The sequence below is a fragment of the Rousettus aegyptiacus genome, unplaced genomic scaffold (genome assembly GCF_014176215.1).
Source record: "Rousettus aegyptiacus isolate mRouAeg1 unplaced genomic scaffold, mRouAeg1.p scaffold_m13_p_5, whole genome shotgun sequence".
Classification (NCBI taxonomy): domain Eukaryota; kingdom Metazoa; phylum Chordata; class Mammalia; order Chiroptera; family Pteropodidae; genus Rousettus; species Rousettus aegyptiacus.
Window position 1 is genome coordinate 80,396,923 of NW_023416308.1, and position 18,385 is coordinate 80,415,307.

The following is an 18,385-nucleotide window of genomic DNA, read 5'->3' on the forward strand; positions in this document are numbered from 1 at the left end:
CTTGAGAGGCACATATGAAGCTTCCCCATCTATCAGCTCAATGGGAACACCAGATATCATCAGATCTGCAGCAATCTTGGGAAGAGAGATAAAAAGGATATGTTTTGTAGAATAAACTTCTGCTAGAGCTTCATAGATCTGGCCAATTTCTCTGAGAAGTTGCTCAATTCCCAAGGTACAATCACTAATCTTTCTGGAGAGAGTTTCTATCTTATTTTGCCAAATGTTCAGTGTGTTGTTATCTGGTGCCTTTTGCTTTTCTGCTTGTATCTGTGACCACAAAGACTTTTTCTGTTCATACAGTTTTTCTAAGTGTCCTGAAGTCAGGTGGTCCAAAAACGCACTCAGCCATTGCAAAAAGTAGAGTGAGGTGTGAGTTTCTGAATGTGTCTGAAGAATTTGAAGGACAGATTCCATTAATTCATTGAGAGGAAAGGCTCTGGTTAACTGTTGGCACCGTATTCTTTGTTTTTCTGCCTCAATCTCACTCTTGTGTTGTTCAATGCTCCGATTCCCCTTTTCTCTCAAGTGATAGAGTTCTTTGTCCTTTCTACACCAAAGGTGCCACAGTTGTCCTTGAAGGGGTAGTAAATTTTCTTTCACTTGAGATATCTTCTCATCTTTCAGTAGGGCCATTATGATCTCTGCCTTTTCTTTGGCTTCTTTGCAATCTTTTTGGTCTTCATCAATAAGGAATCCATGCTTGCGAGCAATCTGGGCACAGTCCTCTAGGCTGAGAACAGTGTCTGAGAGCTTTAGCAAACGTGTGATGGTAGTGGTGAGCTCCTCTGTTAATTCCGCCTCATTTCTGTTCCTGATTCCAATCATCACTTTCTGGTTAGAGTTATTCACCATGGTTTTTTCTTTGTTGTCAAGCAAACAGATCAAAGGTCTTGGTGACTGACTCAGGTCACGAACAATTTTTCGGTTTTCTTCATTGTCATCAGAAGTTGACATGAGGACCACAATGAGAGAAGACACCTCTTTCAGGAAGGAGAGTTGCTGCTCATATTCCTTTGCATTTCCATGAAGGTTAGTGAAGGTCAAGCAGTTGTCAAATCTGTCCTCATCTTCTCCCCCAGGACAGAACCAGCAGACTTCCACCACACCCCCCATCAGGAGACAGTCTTTGCTGCTTCCTCTGCAGTGTCTGTGAAAAAAGACATCGTATTTACGTTTACTGAGAAGACAGTTCATGATCTGAGATTTGGAAGCAGAGAAGCCATTTCCAACTCTAATAAAGGAAACAATGGGGGCAGAGACACGGCACATCTGCTTATTCTTGTGATTCTTCTTCTCTTCTTTGGGTGATTTCCTTGCTTCCTGCCAGCTTCTTCTAATTTGACTGAGAGACCAGAGAGAGAACTCGATTTCAGAATTGCCGGGATTAGGTATGAGAAGGGGGAGGGCAAACTGACAAATGGAAAGTTTGGTCAAAATATATTGTCTGGAAAAATCATCAGCACAGTGAAGAATTGCCATCTGAATATCCATAGGATGAATATGGGGCCTAGGATTTGTGACTGAAGGTTTAGTGGGAGGATCGCTGTCTTCAAACAAGTCTTCGTATGGATCAAAAGGCTTCTTTTCCTGATTCAAGGCACTTGGATAGACTTGATTCTCTGTGTTAACATCATCTCTGAAGACCAGGTATCGCAGCCCATAATCCAGCATCATGAGCTTCTGCAGGAAATAGAAGGGAAGTTCCTGTTCAGAACTGGGCTGGGTATTGTAAACAGAAGCCTTGTAGATCAGTTGGAAGTTAGCTCTGTTCATGTTTTTTGGATAGTAATTTTCTAGGCCTAGACGTTGGAGTAATTCTAGGAAAGCTCTGTCTTCTATGACTTTCCATTCGGTATTTTCATTACGTGGTTCATGGGGCTGTTTCTTTACATGGAAAATACTTTCCAAATTTTTTCTCGCTTCATCCACTGGCAGTGAAGAGATGGTGGGTTCATAATTACCATCAATGAGGGATCTCAAGTCTTTCTCTAGATTTTCCCAATTATGATCAGCTTCAAGTGTGGTGAGGACACATTCAACTTCTTTAGACAAAGACTGGCCCATGTGACGTCTTATTAATGCCAAACGTTGTGTTTTCTCCTCTGGAGAAACCTCTGTAACTCCAACAGTAGCTGTAAGAACTGTGAGTACCAGGAATGCCTGAGCCCTGTGGGTACAAATAGTTTTGAGTTCCTGGTATTGAACTTGGGCAGTTTGCATTTTATCCAGTAGGAAGTCTAACTCAGCACACCCCAGGAGATACTGAAAGGTCTTGTTTACCACATGATATCCTGCACCAGCTGCAATGGAAAGTAGCAAGAGCTGTGTGTCTGGCTGCTCTGTTTCTTGGAGGTAGTTCAAGAAGCAGCCAAGAGACAAACTGACCTTGTAAGTCGCCTTTCTTTGAGCTTCCTCCACTATTTCTGTAGATTCAGATTTGGCCTTCACTTCCATGAGGTAATTCTGGGTTTCCTTTAAGAGTTTAATTAATTCAGAAAATTGAGAGATGTTGGTGTGCTCTTGCTCTGACTCTGGCTGGAAGGTCCACTGCATGATGGAATGAGCCTGAGGAAAGTTTGTCGCTTTATAGATGTGAGGATCCAAAAGGCTACTCAATTGAGATTTAATAAATTTAGTTTTATAAATGGAAGACTTTTTGCAAAAGTTAACAGTGTTTACCAGAAAATTCTGCAGACTCTGATCTGTGAGGCATATGTTAACCCAAGTGTCATAACTTTGTGTTTTTTGATTCAACATTTGCTTGAAGTTCATCAGTGTTTTAAGCTGCTCTTCAGGATTCGATACCTCCCAGGATTTCACATCTTCTAGGAAAACCCTAGCCTCCTTCACAGCACTCGGTAATTCTTCTCCAGCCTGGATCTGGGCAGTGAGGCCACTCACAGCATTGTAGCTGTCTTTCAGGAAGTTAGCTATCTGAAGAGGATCCTGAAAATCACTTCTGTGGCTGGAGAGGATGATGTCCCAAATGGGCACCAGCTGAAGCCCCCGGTCAATGACACACCAGGTTTTATTACTGGCAACTAGGCCAGCTTTCCACTGGAAAAAGCTGTTTGCTTCTGGTGGGCCACCTGTCTGGGCCACAGATAATCGGACTTTGGTTTGGAGATTTTGGGAAGTTGTGCTTTGGGAGGCCGATTTTGAATGAGAGTCTGACACATCCACACCGGCAGCAACTTTCACTTGGAATCCACTATAGCTCTCTGTTATGTAACTATTCAGGGACTCTGCTGACTGCTCTTTCACTTCTGCCAGCTGCTCGCTTTGGAAACCCTCTGAAGTGGCTTTCCACCAGTAGATTCCTCCCAGTTGCAGAGGGCCCTGGTTGGCATGAGAGCCAAACCTGTGGAAGAAAGCTTCAGCCCTGTGCCTCAGCAAGGGCAGGCTGTCTGAGCCTGCAGAGTGACTCAGAAGATCTTCAACGCGTTTCAGTTCCTGGAGTGCAGCCTTGGAGAACTGCAGCTGATCAATGGGAAAGTGGCAGGAGGCAAGCGGGACGTAGTTGAACTTGATAGAGCAGAAATAAGAGTGCTCAGAACGTGATTGATGAGTTTCCTTAGATTCTGAATGTTTGCTGTGATCCATACCAGTTTCCAAGCTAAATCCCCAACCTCCACCATTGGCTGAGGCAGTTACACTGAAGCCCAGGTTCTCTATTGTCTTGGTGAACATGGATTCTGCTTGAGAAGACGTAAATTCTTTTGTTTTCATTCGTGTGTCCTGCTCAGGTCCAGAGAGTAAGAACTCTTTGGGGACACTGAGTAGCTCTTCTTTCTTCTCTATAAGTCCCCTCTGGTAGCTGGTTTTATAAATTCCCTGCAAGGCCAACCCTCCAGATGCCCATCTCACCAGATCTTTATCTGAGAGATTTTCCCTGTGAGACAGTATCCCCTCTGTGAAGTTAAGTTGTCTCTGTATGTATTCCATGACTTCCTGTAGGGACTTTTGGGGGGGCGGCCAGTACTCTTTAGGGATCTCCATTGCCTGCCTCAGCTCTGCCTCTTTTTTCCTCACTGCCTCTTCCTGCTGTTGCCTCGTTTCTGACAGCATGTTTCTTAGCTCCTGCAGCACCTGTTCTGCCTTCTTTTGCTTTTCCTTTACCCTTTTCACCTGAGACTCTTGTAATTCTGAAAGACTATCTGACTGTGACAAGTGAAGCAGCTTCTCCAGAGCCCTTTCCTCCCAGGGATGTCGTGCCTGAGATTTGAGCTTCTGGAGGTCTTTTTTTTCTAGATGTTGTAAGCCTTGAGCACAGGTCACACCTAGGTGCTCCTGCAGCTTGGGTAACCAGTACTCAACTGCCAGTCCTACTTCTCTCAGCATGTCTTGGAGATTTTGCTTCCTTTTGCCTCTTAGCAGGGGTTCATCAGGGGTTGAGTTTGTTGTGTCCATGGCTGTGAAAAGAAAGGACACTCAGTTAGCCTGTGCCATGGCCTTAGGAAGTGTGAGCCACGTGTCCAAAAGTGTGAGTGTAGTGCAAATGGCAAGTCTCAAAGGCATTCTCCCATTCTTTCATTATTTCAGCAAATATTTTTTGTTAACACTGTTTATAAATTTCTGTGTGTGCGTGCAAGATATCTTTGTGGGTGTTCTCACCATGTGATGCCTTTTTAGTTGCCAGAATGAGTTGCAATGTAATAGCCTAGCGTTTGGCACTTTCTATTTATACAGAATCAATTGTATGGAGAGCGTTAAGCTAAGGGCTGCAGTTTGAAAATATACATGAGCTTGATAGCTTGATGTTTATTTGAAAGACAAGAGTGGTACCACTATTATTCCTTAATTAGTTACTATCACACTGTGTTGAATGATTCCCTTCCTGTCTTTTACTTCTTATACCATTTCGTAATATTTATATACTCTCCTGTCCTTTAAAATGAACTCCTTAGTATTAGCACATGGTATCATAAGATGCTCCTCCTTTGTGTACCCATTTTAAAACAACTAATTAGACATCCATCTTTTCTGCCCCTGTAGGAATGGCGGGACCTAGCACCACATGCCCAGGGATGTGAAAGTAGTCTTGACCACCTGTGCATATGGTAATAGACAGAGGACTTTCGTATGGGCTCTGGAACTGGCAGAGCCAGGGAACCAGTCTTGTCATGACTGGAAAAAATCCTTTATAATGCTGACCTAGGCAGATACCCACAGATGAGAGAAATTTACTGAAGCCTAGTCTTCCGAAAGGGAGAGTCCAGCATGAGTTTGGTTACATTACATTGGCCAAAATATCTGGTACTGGTGATCTCTCCAGTGGAGAAAAGTAAAGTGGTGAGTGAAATCCTGACTACCTTAGTCATGTGGGACATGGCTAGAGAAACACATTGCTTTCTAGCGGCATCCAGAGTATTGTGGCAGGACCGCCATGACTTGGGTGTGTGTGTTGGGGGGAAAGGTGTGAAGGGTGGGTAGGAAGGAAGAAATGAGAAAGAGGCAGATAAAAATATCAAAGAGCATTAAAGGGATGCGGTTCCTGCTGATTGCGTTGAGGGCTTCAGCATGAAGGCCTCCCATGTCCTTTAGAGAGAACCTTACCAGAGGATCTCCCCACTGGGTCTGCAGGCATGCCTAGTGCTCTGGGTGCTAAGCCCATAACTTTGTCAACCCTGTGGCCAACTCCTTTGGTGAGCTCCCAAGTTCAGTATGGAGAGCTAGTCTCATAAATGTAGTGCTATCAGAAAAACAATAGGATTTGTGTGCAAGGGAGAAACCACGCATTTGAACTATTGCGCCACCTTCTGGAAAACAAAAGAGAAGTTTTCAGTAGCCAGGCTGGTGAGTTGTAAAAACTAGAGAAGACATAAAAGCTTCAGAATTCTGCTACAAGAAAGAACAAGAAGAGTGGAGCAGGTATACCCATATAAAGGCCAATAAAACCCAGATATAATAACACTAATAAACAAAATAGCTCGTATAAGGCAACTAGTAAAGATTGAAGGAGGTGTCTGCTACTTTAAAGGTAAAAGCAGCAATATACAACTACAAGGAGATGAAAAATCAAGGAAACATGTCATGTCTAAAAGATGATAATTCTCCAGTAACCTAGCTTAAAGGCATGGAATTTTGTGACCTGGTAGACAAAGAATTCAAAATAGCCGTTTTAAAGAAACTCGACAAGCAACAAGAAAATGCAGAAAGACAATTTAGGAAAACCAGGGGAAAATATGTGAACAAAATGAGATATTCTCTAAGGAAATAGAAATCATTGTGGAATTCTGGAATTGAAGAATGTAATGAATGAAATGGAAACTGTAATAGAGAGTATCTGTTTCAGAGTAGAGGAAATGGGAGAGTTAGAGGATAGGTATTTTGAAATAACCCAATTAAGAATAAAAGAATGATGAAGATTTTAAAAAAAAGGCTACGTGATCTATGGGATTACATGAAAAGAACAAAAGTTAGAACAATCAGGATTCCATAAGGAAAAGAGGAGAAGGGTGCAGAAAGTTTGTTTAAAGAAATAATAACTGAGGATTTCCCAAACCTGGGGAGAGAATTGACATCCAAGTTCACAAAGCTGATATAGATCATTCTATTATCTCAATGCAAAAAGACCTCCAATCACATTATAATGAAACTGAAAAGTGAAAGCCAAAGAGAATCTGAAAAGCAAACAGGGAAAAAAGATTGTAACCTAAAAATGAATTTCTCAGCAGAAACATTACAGCCCAGGAAAATGTAAAATGACATATTCAAAGTGTTGAAAGAAAAAAATTGTCATCCAAGAATACTTTGGCAAAGTTATCCTTTAGATATGAATGAGAAATTGTTTCCTAGACAAACAAAGCTAAGGGAGGTTATCAACACTAGACCTGCCTTGTAAGAAATGCTGAAAGAAATTCTTTAAGCCGAAATGAAAAGATACTAATCACCAACATGAAAATATATGAAATTATACAACTCTGATAAAGGTTATATTTAGGAAACCATAATTCTGTAATAGGATTGTGTGTTAACCACTTAACTATACTGTAAAGGTTAAAGGGAAATAATATTAAAAATAACTATAGCTACTATAATAGTTAATAAGTATACAGTAAAGAGGTATATTATAACATTCGAATATAAAGGAGGAGTAAAAGGGTGGAGCTCTTACAGGTGATCAAAATTAAGTTGCTATTAGCTTTAAATGGGCTGTTTTATCTATGAGGTGTTTGTTGCTTTCAGTCTTATATCCTGCAAGTGAGCAATATATAGTTTTCAACTTTTCCTGTCTGACTTATTTTGCTTAACGCGATTTCTCAAGAGCCATCCATGTTGTCACAAATGGCAGTATTTCATCTTTTGTTATGGCTAAATAATATTTCATCTTCTTTATCCAGTCATCTATCGTAGGACACTTCCGTTGCTTCCACGTCCCGGCCACCGTGATCTATGAGGTGTTTTATGTCAGCCTCAAGATAACCACAAAGCAGAAACCTACAGTAGATTCACAAAAAATAAAGGGGGAAACAGAGCATACCAATTTAAAAAGGTAGGCAGAAATGGAAGGAAAAAAAACAATGGAAATAAAAAACAAACCAGAAAGCAATTAAGAAGATGGCAGTACTAAGTCCTTACATGTAAGTATTTACTTTAGATGTAAATAGATTGAATTCATCGATCAAAAGGCACAGAATGACTAGACGGATTGCTATCAGACGACATAGCTATATGATCCTTATGGGAGATTCATTTTAGCTTTAAAGAGACACATAAGCTCAAAGTGAAGGCATGGAAAAGGATATTCCATGTGAGTAGAACACAAAAAAAGGGGAGTAAACATACTTACATCAGAAAATAGACTTTAAACCAAAAATGGTAACACAAGATAAAGATGTCTCTGTATAATGATAAAGGGGTCAATTCATCAAGAAGATAGAATAATCATAAATATATATGCACCCAAAATTAAAGCACCCAAATTTCTTAAGCAAATACTAACTGATTTCAAGGAAGAAGACAACAATACAGTAGTAGTGAGAATTCAGTACCTCCATTTTCAGCAATGGACAGGTCATCCAGTCAGAGAATCAACAAAACATTGGATTTGAAATATACATTAGACCAAATGGATGAAACAGACATTTATGGAACATTCCATGCAACAGCAAAAGAATACACATCACTCTCAGTTGTACATGAAACACTATCCAATACAGATCATATGGTAACACACATAACAAATCTCAGCAAATTTAAGAGAACTGAAATTATATCAAGTATCTTTTCCAACCACAATGGCACTAAACTAGAAATAAACAAGTGTAAAACTGGAAAATTTACAAATATGTAGAAATTGAACAACACACTCCTGAATAACCAATGAGTCAAAGAAAAATCAAAAGGAAATTTAGAAAAATCTTAAAACAAATGAAAATGGAAACACAACACTAAAACTATTGGATGCTTCAAAAGCAGTTCTGAGAGGGAAGTTATAGGGAAAAATACATATATTTAGAAAAAAATATCTCAAATAAACCTAACTTTACACTTCAAGAAACTAGAAAAAGAAGAACAAACTAAGCCCCAAATTAGCAGAAGGAAAGAAATAAAGCTCAGAAGGAAATAAAAGATCTGAATAAGTCAAAGGCCTGAAAGTTAATGAAGAAAAATCAATGAAACAAATGCCTTCTTGAAAAGATAAAATTTACAAAACTTTAGCTCTACTAAGAAAAAAAGAGAAGACACAAATAAAAAGAAGTGAAAGTAGAGACATTGATGTTACAGGGGATCATGAGAGACCACTATGAACAATTATATGCCAATAAAATGATCTAACATACAAGAAATAGGTATACTCTTAGAAACATACAACCTACCAAGGCTGAATTATGACGAAACAAAATTTGAACAGGCAGATAATAAGGAGATTGAGTTGATAATCAAAAACCTCTAAACACAGCAACACGGGACCGGATGTTGTCACTGGAAAATTCTACCCTCCATTTAAAGAATTAACACCAGTCGTTTTCAAACTCTTCTGAAAAGTTGAAGAGGAGGCAAAACTCCCAAATTCATTTTATGAAGCCGGCATTCCCCTGAAACCAAAGCCAGATAAGTACACTACAAGAAAAGAAAACTACAGACTAATATTCCTTATGAATATAGATGCAAAAATTCTCAACAAGATATTATCAAACTGAATTCAAGAACACATAAAAAGGATTATACGCCATAACCAAGTGGGATTTATTCTTGGGATGCACAGATAGTTCAATACGCAAACCAATAAACGAAATACAGAGACTTCCTGGTCAAGATGGCAGAGTAGGTACACTCTACTCACCTCCTACTATGACCACATCAAAATTACAACTAAATTATAGAATAACCATCTTGGAGAACCACCTGAAGACTAGCCAAACAGAAATCCTATAACTGAGAATATAAAGAACTCATGTCCAGACTGGTAAGAGGGGTGGAGATGCAGAATGGGCTGGTCCCACACCCATGGTGTTGCACTTAAGAATCAGGAGGGATATCTCAGCTGCAGAGGTCGTTCCTAAGGAGTGAGGGGTCTCAGGCCCACACCAGTATTCTCAGCCCAGGGCTCCAGTGCCAGGAAGAGAAGTCCTCACCACTCTGGCTATGACAACCAGCAGAGATTGTGTCCCAGAGAGATAAAGGACTGTGGGAGACAGAGGCATTGCAGGTTCAACTAAGTGGCCACAGGTCTGGGATAAGTGGCAGTTTGTTTCAGCTGGCGTCACCGTGCCCACCAAAGTGTCCCAAACCTGAAGCAAGTGGCAGCCAGCCTCAGTTTGCAGCACAGCCTCTCCCAAGCACTTCCAGTCCCAACACAAATAGCAGCTGACATTGGCCTTCACTAGTGCCCCTCCCAAGAGGCTCCAGGAACAATACATCCAGTGGCCAGTTTCAGACCATACCAGAGCAACACTAAACCATCTCCACAAGTGACACCAGAACCCCGCTAAAGCAAACCTATCCTAAAGGGTCAGCCTGTACACAACAGCTCCTTCACTGCAGTCATGACCAGTCATCAAACCCAATCAGCCTGAGGGTCAGTCCCTCTCATTGAAGTGCCAACAGCAAAAAGGCTTAACTACAACAGTAGGGCACTATAATTCACACAAGGGATACAACTGAAGCACCCAGGCAGGCTACCAGGGAGACTACACCACTGGGCCCCAGAGGACACCTACTATATAAGGCCGCTCTGCCAAGGCTGGGAGACATAGCAGTACTTCCCAATACATGGAAACAAATGCAGATAGGCAGCCTAAATGAGCAGACAAAGAAACATGTCCCAAATGAAAGAATAGAACAAGCTCCAGAAAATGAACTAAACCACATGGAGACAAGCCCTCTACAGGTGCAGAGTTCAAAACACTGGTTATTAGGGTGCTCAATGATCTTGGTGAGAATTTCAATCAAGAGATAGGAAACAAAAGTGGAGATAGAAAACTAAAAGAAGTACCAGTAATGAAGAATACAATAACTGAAATGAAGAATACATTTGAAAGAATCAACAGATTAGGTGAAGCAGAGGATAAAATCAGTGATTTGGAAGATAAGATAGCAGAAGACACGCAATTAGAAGAGCAAAAGCAGAAAGAATTAAGAAAAAAATGAGGATAGTTTAAGAGGACTCTGGGAAAACATGAGTTGTACCGACATTCGCATCATAGGGATGCCAGAAGGAGAAGAGATAGAACAAAAGACTGAGAATCTATTTGATGAAATAATGACTGAAAAATTCTCTAACCTGGTGAAGAAGATAGACAGATACACCCAGAAGCATAGAGTCCCAAATAAGATGAACTGAAAAAGGTCCACACCAAGACACATCATAATTAAAATGCCAAAGGTTAAAGACAGAGAATCCTAAAAGCAGCAAGAGAAAAGCAGTTAGCTCTCATAAGACTGTCGGCTGATTTCTCCACACAAACTTTGCAGGCCAGCAGGCATTGGCATGAAATACTCAAAATGATGAAAGAAAGGACCTACAATCAAGATTACCCAGCAAAGGCATTAGAATTGAAGGAGAGATAAAGAGCTTCACAGACAAGAAAAAGCTAAAGGAGTTCATTACCACTAAACCAGTATTACGAGAAATGTTAAAGGGACTTTTTGAAGAAGAAGGAGAAGGAGGAAAATGAGAAAAGAGGTCTAGGGAGGAGGAGAAGGGTCAAAGTTATACATAATATAATAACGATAACTACCTATCTATCAATAGTTACTTTAAATGTAAACGAATTAAATTATCAAAAGAAATAGGGTGGCTGGATGGATAAGAAAAAAAGACCCTTACTTATCCTGCCTGTAAGAAACTCACTTCAGATCGAAAGACTCGCAGACTGAAAGTAAATGGATGGAAAAAGATATAAAATGGAAATAGGGGAAAAAAGCTGTTGTAGCCATACTTATATCAGGCAAAAGAGATATAAATTAGAGATATAAATTATAGCATAGGGAATGTAGTCAATAATATTGTAATATTATAATAACTATGTATGTTGTCAGATGGGTACTAGGCTTATAGGGGTGATCACTTTGTATGTTATCGATATGTCTAATGACTGTTTTGTACACCTGAAAGTAATATAAGATTGTATGTCAACTGTCAATGAAAATGTAAAATGATTTTTAAAAAGGAGTTTAAAGGTTCAACTCTTGTGCAAACATATCAATTATAGTTCATAGAAACTCATCTTGAATTCCTGGCTCTAGCCATTTTGGAGTAGCCAGTTCTGATGGTGGGAAATGATGATACCTTTTATGTCTTGGAATCCCATTTTTCCTATGTCTTTCCCTAAACTGTGGTCCCGATTCGAGACTTATTAAATATCGGGCATGAGTTTGCCCTATTTATATGACTATTCTATATGGAAAAATCTTGAATCTGTTCTCTCTCCTCCTGGTGTGGTCCATCTTTCTTGCTGCATCTTGAAACTCATATTTGATCATTTGTTTACAAAACTTTGAAAACTCTTCTTTGGTGTATGATATAATGAAATTACTTGGCCCTGGCATTCAAGACCCCTTACGATCTGGCAATATTCACCTAATTCTTTTCACAACGACTCTTTTTCCTTTTCCTACTTTGTGGTTCATTTTCTTCCCTTAGAAAACCACACTCTTTCCTCAGCCTCAGAGTTTTCTTAATCCTGTATATTGAGGGGAATTAGACTACATCGCCCTAACACGTGCCACGTTGGCACGTGGATTATGTTGAACTGAAGGCAATTAAGACCCGGCAGACTCAGGAAAACAGTATGGTATTGGCAGAAAAACAGACACACAGACCAATGGAACAGAAATGAAAGTCCAGAAACAAACCCCTGTATATATGGGCAAATAATTTTCAACAAACAGAAACATATAACAGAGAAAAGAAAATCTCTTCGATAATGCTGCTGTGAAAATTGGAAAGCCATGTGCGAATGAATGAAACTAGACTGTTGTCTGTCACCATACACCAAAATTAACTCAAAATGATTCAAAAACCTAAATATAAGACCAGAAACAATAAATAGCATAGAAGAAAACATAGGTACCAAACTCCCGGATTTCAAGAGGCAAGGGAAGTAAAAGCAAAACTAAATGAATGCGACTATGTGAAACTAAAAAGTTTCTGCACAGCAAAAGAACAAGACAAAGAGGCAACCAACTGAACAGGAGAAGATAAATTGTAACCAGCACCTCCGATGATGGGCTAATATCCAAAAATATACAAAGAACTCATACAACTCAACAGCAACAACAACCACAGCAACAACAACAAACAATCCAATTAAAAAATGGGCAGAGTACCCAAACAGACACTTCTCTCAAGAAGACATACAGATGGCTAACAAACATATGAGAAGATGCTCAACTTTACTAGTTACTGGGGAAACGCAAATCAAAACCACAATGAGATACCACCTCATACTGCTTAGAATGGCTATTATCCACAAGACAAGTAATAATAACAAGTGTTGGAGAGGTTGTGGGAGAAAAGGAACCCTCATACACTGCTGGTAGAAATGTAAATTGGAATAGCCACTACGAAAAACAATATGGAGGTTCTTCAAAAAATTCAGAACAGAAATACCATATGACCCAGCAATCCGTCTTCTAGGGATCTACTCTAAAAATTTGAAAACATTTATTTGTAAAGATATATACACCCTGATGTTCATTGCAGCATTATTCACAGTGGCCAAGACATGAAAACAACCTAAGTGTCTTTCGATAGATGATTGGATACAGACGCTGTGGTACATATATACAATGGAAATTTACTCAGCCATAAGAAAAGATGTAATACTGTCTGTCATTTGTGACAATGTGAATGGATCTTGAGATAAACATGCTAAGCGAAATTAGTTAGACTGAAAAAGTTGAGAACCATATGATTTCATATGTGAGGTGTAAAAGCAACAAATAAACATGGCAAAGAAGCAGAGACCCATGGACATGGACAAAAGTTTAGTGGTTACCAGAGGGAATGTGGCGGGGCAAGGTAGATTAGGATAAAGGGGTCAAATATATGGTGATGGAAGGAAATTGAATTTTGGGTGGTGAACCCACAATGCAATACACATATGACATATTATTGAATTGTACACTTGAACCTGTATAATTTTATTAACCAATGTCACCCCAGTAAATTTAATTAAGCAACCCACAGAATATGCAAAGAACTCTTAAAACTCAACCATAAAAATGAACACTCCTATTAAAAATGGGCCGAAGATCTTAACAGACACTTCGAAAAAGATATGTAGATGGCAAATAAGCATATGGAAAGATGCTTCACATCATATGTCATTAGGGAAATGTTCATTAAAGCAACAGTGATGTATCAGTATACACCCATTAGAATGGCCAAAATTCAGCACCGACTATACCAAATGCTGGCAAGGATGTAGCGTAATGGCAACTCTCATTCACTACTTCTAGCACTGCAAAATGGTACAGCCATTTTGAAAGACAGTTTGGTTGGTTTTCACAGAACCAAACATACTTTAACCATAAAGTCCAGCAATCACACCACTCCTTCATATTTACCCAACTGATTTGAAAAGTTATGTCCACAAAAGCCTGCACATGGATGTCTATAGTAGTTTTATTCACAATTTTGAAAACTTGGAAGCAAAAGATGTCCTTAAGTAGGTGAATGGATAAACTGGTACCTCTAGAAAGTGGAATATTGTTCAGTTCTAAAAAGAAATTAAAAGAAAGAAATGAAATAAAAAGACCCGAGGAAACTTATATGCATATTACCAAGTACGAAAGCCAGACCAAAAAAGATACATACTATATGATTTCAACTCTATGAATTCTGGAAAAAACAAAACTATGGAGACAGCAAAAGATGAGTAGTAGCCAGAGGGCAGAGGGAATAAGGGATGAGTAGGTGGAACACAGAGAACCTATTTCCTAAATTGTAAGTTCAGTTACGCTTCATTAGACATTTTTCAAAACCCATAGAATGTGCGAGACCAAGAGCGAATCCCAATGTAAACTATGTACTTTGGGTGATATTGATATTTCAGTGTAGGTTCATCAGTTGGAACAAATGTGCCACATGGGTGGGGGATGTTGGTAATGGGGGAGCCTATGTCAGTGGGGGGAGGGCACGAGGTATACGGAAAAATCTCTGTACCTTCTGCTCATTTTTGTAAGCCTAACACTGCTGTAAGGCATAAGGTTTGTTAAAAAGACAGAACACATTTTACAGAATTACTTGGTGAAATTGGTAATCTATAATTAATTTAGGAAAGGTTTAGTATGCTTCTTAGTACCTGATAAAATACAGCAACAAAAAATTCGTAAGTGTAAAGAGCACTTGCACAATAATATTAACAACCCAATCTGATGCCCAACACTGTATGCAACATTGTTATAGAAAACCTTTTTGCTGGGCACGAAGGAGCTACACACTGCACAAGGAACAGCCAAATGTTTGAGAATTGTTGGTGGATATCAATATCACCCAAGAGAAGGGAGAAGAAAGGTGAATCCCTAAGTTAAGGGCATGAAGATCTGTATTTGGAGAGCTAGTCTAGGGATTATCCTAAGAGATGTGGTCTTCACCAGCCAGAACTCTCCATGAGGGTGGAACAAAACAGGATGTCCCAAATTGTACTCATTGTTTGGTTTTTGGTGCCCACTTTATATATGTTCCTGTTCTTTGACTTTGGCCTTGGTGTTGGTAGTAGGTCTTATTGGATTGATGACCCTGGGTAGGGTGATGGCTACTCTAGTTAGACACTCATTCTCAATTGTAGTTCTAGACTTCTGTCCAGATTCCCTTTTAGGGCTGCATATATACTCCCCTCCCGGTTTGATAGAAGGCTGGTATTGTGGACACTTTTGTTTTCTGGACACCTTCATTTTCAGGTCTCCATTTATAACTTTTCATTTCTTGTGGGGCGTCTACTACATATCAGGCATAAGGTATCCTATATATTCAATTGCAACAATTTGCTCTTGAATCTGTTACCTATTCCATATTTACATTGCCATTAGACCCTCACTTTTTCTTCTCTGGTGTATTCAATAATTTTGTTTTTCTTGCTTATAATTTATTCTTACATTACTTCCAAAGTCATCCTTCTGACATCCAAATTTAAATAATTTGTTGCCTTGTTTATAAAGCCTCAAAAACTCTCATGTCTTTATGATACACTTAAAAGTACTTACCCTGGCATTCAAGGCTCTTAAAATTTAACAGTAATCAATCTCTACAGTTTCTTGCATAGCCGCTCATTTTTCTTTTCTTCATACTCACTTCACCCTTTTCCCTTAGACACTACACTCTGCCATCTTTCTTCCTTCGTGTGGCATTTCTTGACTCTTAAATATTACACATCGGTCTTTCCCAATCTTCTGTGCCAGGGGCTCTATATTCCTTCTGACCTCATTCGAGTTTCTCCTTATTTGTGAAGCCTTCTATTAATATTCTAGGTTGAGTTAGGAACTTTCTTTTCTGTCTTATCAAGAATACCTTGTGTTTAGGTGTATTATGTAGATTTTCACAGTGTTTCTTGATTATCTGTTTGGATTATATATTCCCCTTCTCGTACTTATGGCCATAATTTATTGGTCAGTGACCATGTCCAATTCATATTTTGTCCTTACACTCTATCCTTGGGTCTCTGTTTTAGTCTCTGCTCCTTTTGACTCTTCATCACTGTCTCATTTTCATTCTCTATGTCAGTTCTTATACCTTTATCTCTGGCATTTTCCTTCTTACTTACCTGTCTCCTTCAGGCCCAGCTCTCGTTTTCAGGTCGCTCCAGAGATATGTGGATGTAGAGTGTGTTCCTTCCCCGATTCTCTGAAAGTTTTATGGCTCACAGATTTAGTCCAGGCTCTGGCTTCCTGTGTGGGAAAGGGCGTTGATTTATAATAATAAGGTCAGGAAAAAAACCCCTGTTTTCCCCATGTTTTAACATTTCTTTTCATTAAGGGCCAAGAGTCTTGAATTATGTGTTTAGTAATGACTCTTAAATTTAAACATCATCATAAGGATTATTGATTGTAAACTGGGTTTTTTCCTCCCTTCGTCTCTGCCCCTCTCCCCCTCAATTTAATCTCAAAGGCAAGAGAAGTAAAAGCAAAGATGAAATGAATGGACTAGTTTAGTGTTTAACAGAGGGTGGGGGAACAGGGAGAGAGAACGGAGCTAGGGGTAGAGGAGGTCAAATATATGGTGATGGAAGGAAATTTAACTTTGGGTGGAGAACACAATGCAATACACATGACATATTATTGAATTATACATTTGAAGCCTATATAATTTTATTAACCAATGTTACCCCAATAAATTTAATTAAAATAAAGTTCGAATATGGTTCCACCGTAAGAGAGCTAATAGTTGATTCTGGGAGGGAAAATAAAAGAATAACAGATGGATAATGTGGGTAATAAATATAGGAGAAAACAACAACAGCAAAAAAATTAAATAGAATCCTTGTATCAGGCAGAGAGTTATTGCCAGAGAGAACCTTTTAGTCGGAAAGACTTATATGCATGGTATGGCACACATTTGTTTACCAAACATTTGCTCTTTTCATCTTTCTGTGAATTGTCTTCTACCCCTTTGGAGTTCCTGATTCCTAACCTCTTTCTCTTAGCTCAGGTTGATATATTAGTCTCAAGTGCCTGATTGCCCAGGGCTTTATACTCCTCTCCTAGTTCAAGTTTCTCCTTATCTGGGAAGCCTTCCACTTACCTTTCAGGTTGAGTTAGTGCCTCTCTTCTCTGTACTTACAAAAGCATCTGTTACTTACATGAACCATAATAAAAATGTTAAACTTTTCTTGAGCCCTTTACTCCTGGAAAACAGTTTTAGAAATCTATCCACCGTTTTGTGCTCTAAGATATGGCTTACTGCAGAGGACCACCCTTCCCTGTATGACTTAGATAAGACTCATCGATGCCTCCCTTTTTCATTTGTAATGAAGTCACAAACCCTTTGATTTTCCTTTTTCTTTTCTTTTTGCTTCAAAAACGCTGAGCTGAACTGTATGTCTTTATTGATCAATCAGAACAAAGTGCTTGTAACTAAACCTTAACTAAGCTTCTCTCCAGGCCCCTGAACTTTGACCCACCTCCTTCTGACCCAGCAAATATCCCCTCCTTAAGATCCTGCCTAAGCATCAGTAAACTTCAGGGAAAAGTATTTCCTGATTATCTCGCTCCCTCCACACCCCATTCTTTCTAGAAAAACCTCATTGACTCTTCCTTATAAAAAGAAATTCCTTTTTGCCTGGCCTGTCAGATGCTTGCAGCTCTGTTTGAATCGTTTTCTCTATTGCAAGTTTCCTTCCCTTTATTGCAATAATCCTTTCAAATAAAGTCTCTTTTTACCTGTCCAGATTTATTTTTATTTGGTAACACAGAATATCGAATTGTTTCATTGTCCATTTAGATAATATACTTCCTTTCCCCCGATTTAGAGCTGTCTTTTAAGAAATGACAGTGCCATGTTCATGTTTGTGTTCTTAGCATGTCTTACTCTCCTTGTGTCTGATTATTCCTGTGATTTTCTTTATCAATTTCTGTTTCTACTTTAGTCTTTGAGTCTGTCTTTGTATCTGTCCACCTCATTTCCCTCCTTCTTTACCTACCTGTCTCCTGCCCAGCTCCTGTTTTCAGTTTGCTCCAGAGAGATCTGCCTGTAGAGTAGGTTCCTTGCCTGAGTCTGGTAGGCTGCTGACACATGTTCAGCTCAGACTCAGACTCCTGCTGTGGTTGAAGTACCTAAACTTATTCGTTGAGGAGGAAGTGAAGAAGAGATTTCAGTTTGTTTCTGGTTTTTTTTTTTCTTTTTTAAAAAATCAGCTGATTGAAAAGAATTTGTTTGCTTGTTTATATTTGGATTCCTGGGTTTTTATTATTATACAATTAGAAGACTAATGTT

At 39.2% G+C, this 18,385-nt stretch overlaps 1 protein-coding gene across 1 annotated transcript; it reads right to left on the reverse strand.

Annotated features, from left to right (window-relative positions):
- Positions 1-1,777: 1,777 nt before the first annotated feature.
- Positions 1,778-18,224, reverse strand: LOC107506576 (interferon-induced very large GTPase 1-like). The gene is given in 4 exon segments (XM_016137276.2): positions 1,778-1,970; positions 1,972-4,415; positions 16,218-16,341; positions 18,093-18,224. Coding segments are annotated over 2 exon segments (2,523 nt in total). The 5' UTR covers positions 4,414-4,415; positions 16,218-16,341; positions 18,093-18,224; the 3' UTR covers positions 1,778-1,889.
- Between the last annotated feature and the right edge of the window lie 161 nt (positions 18,225-18,385).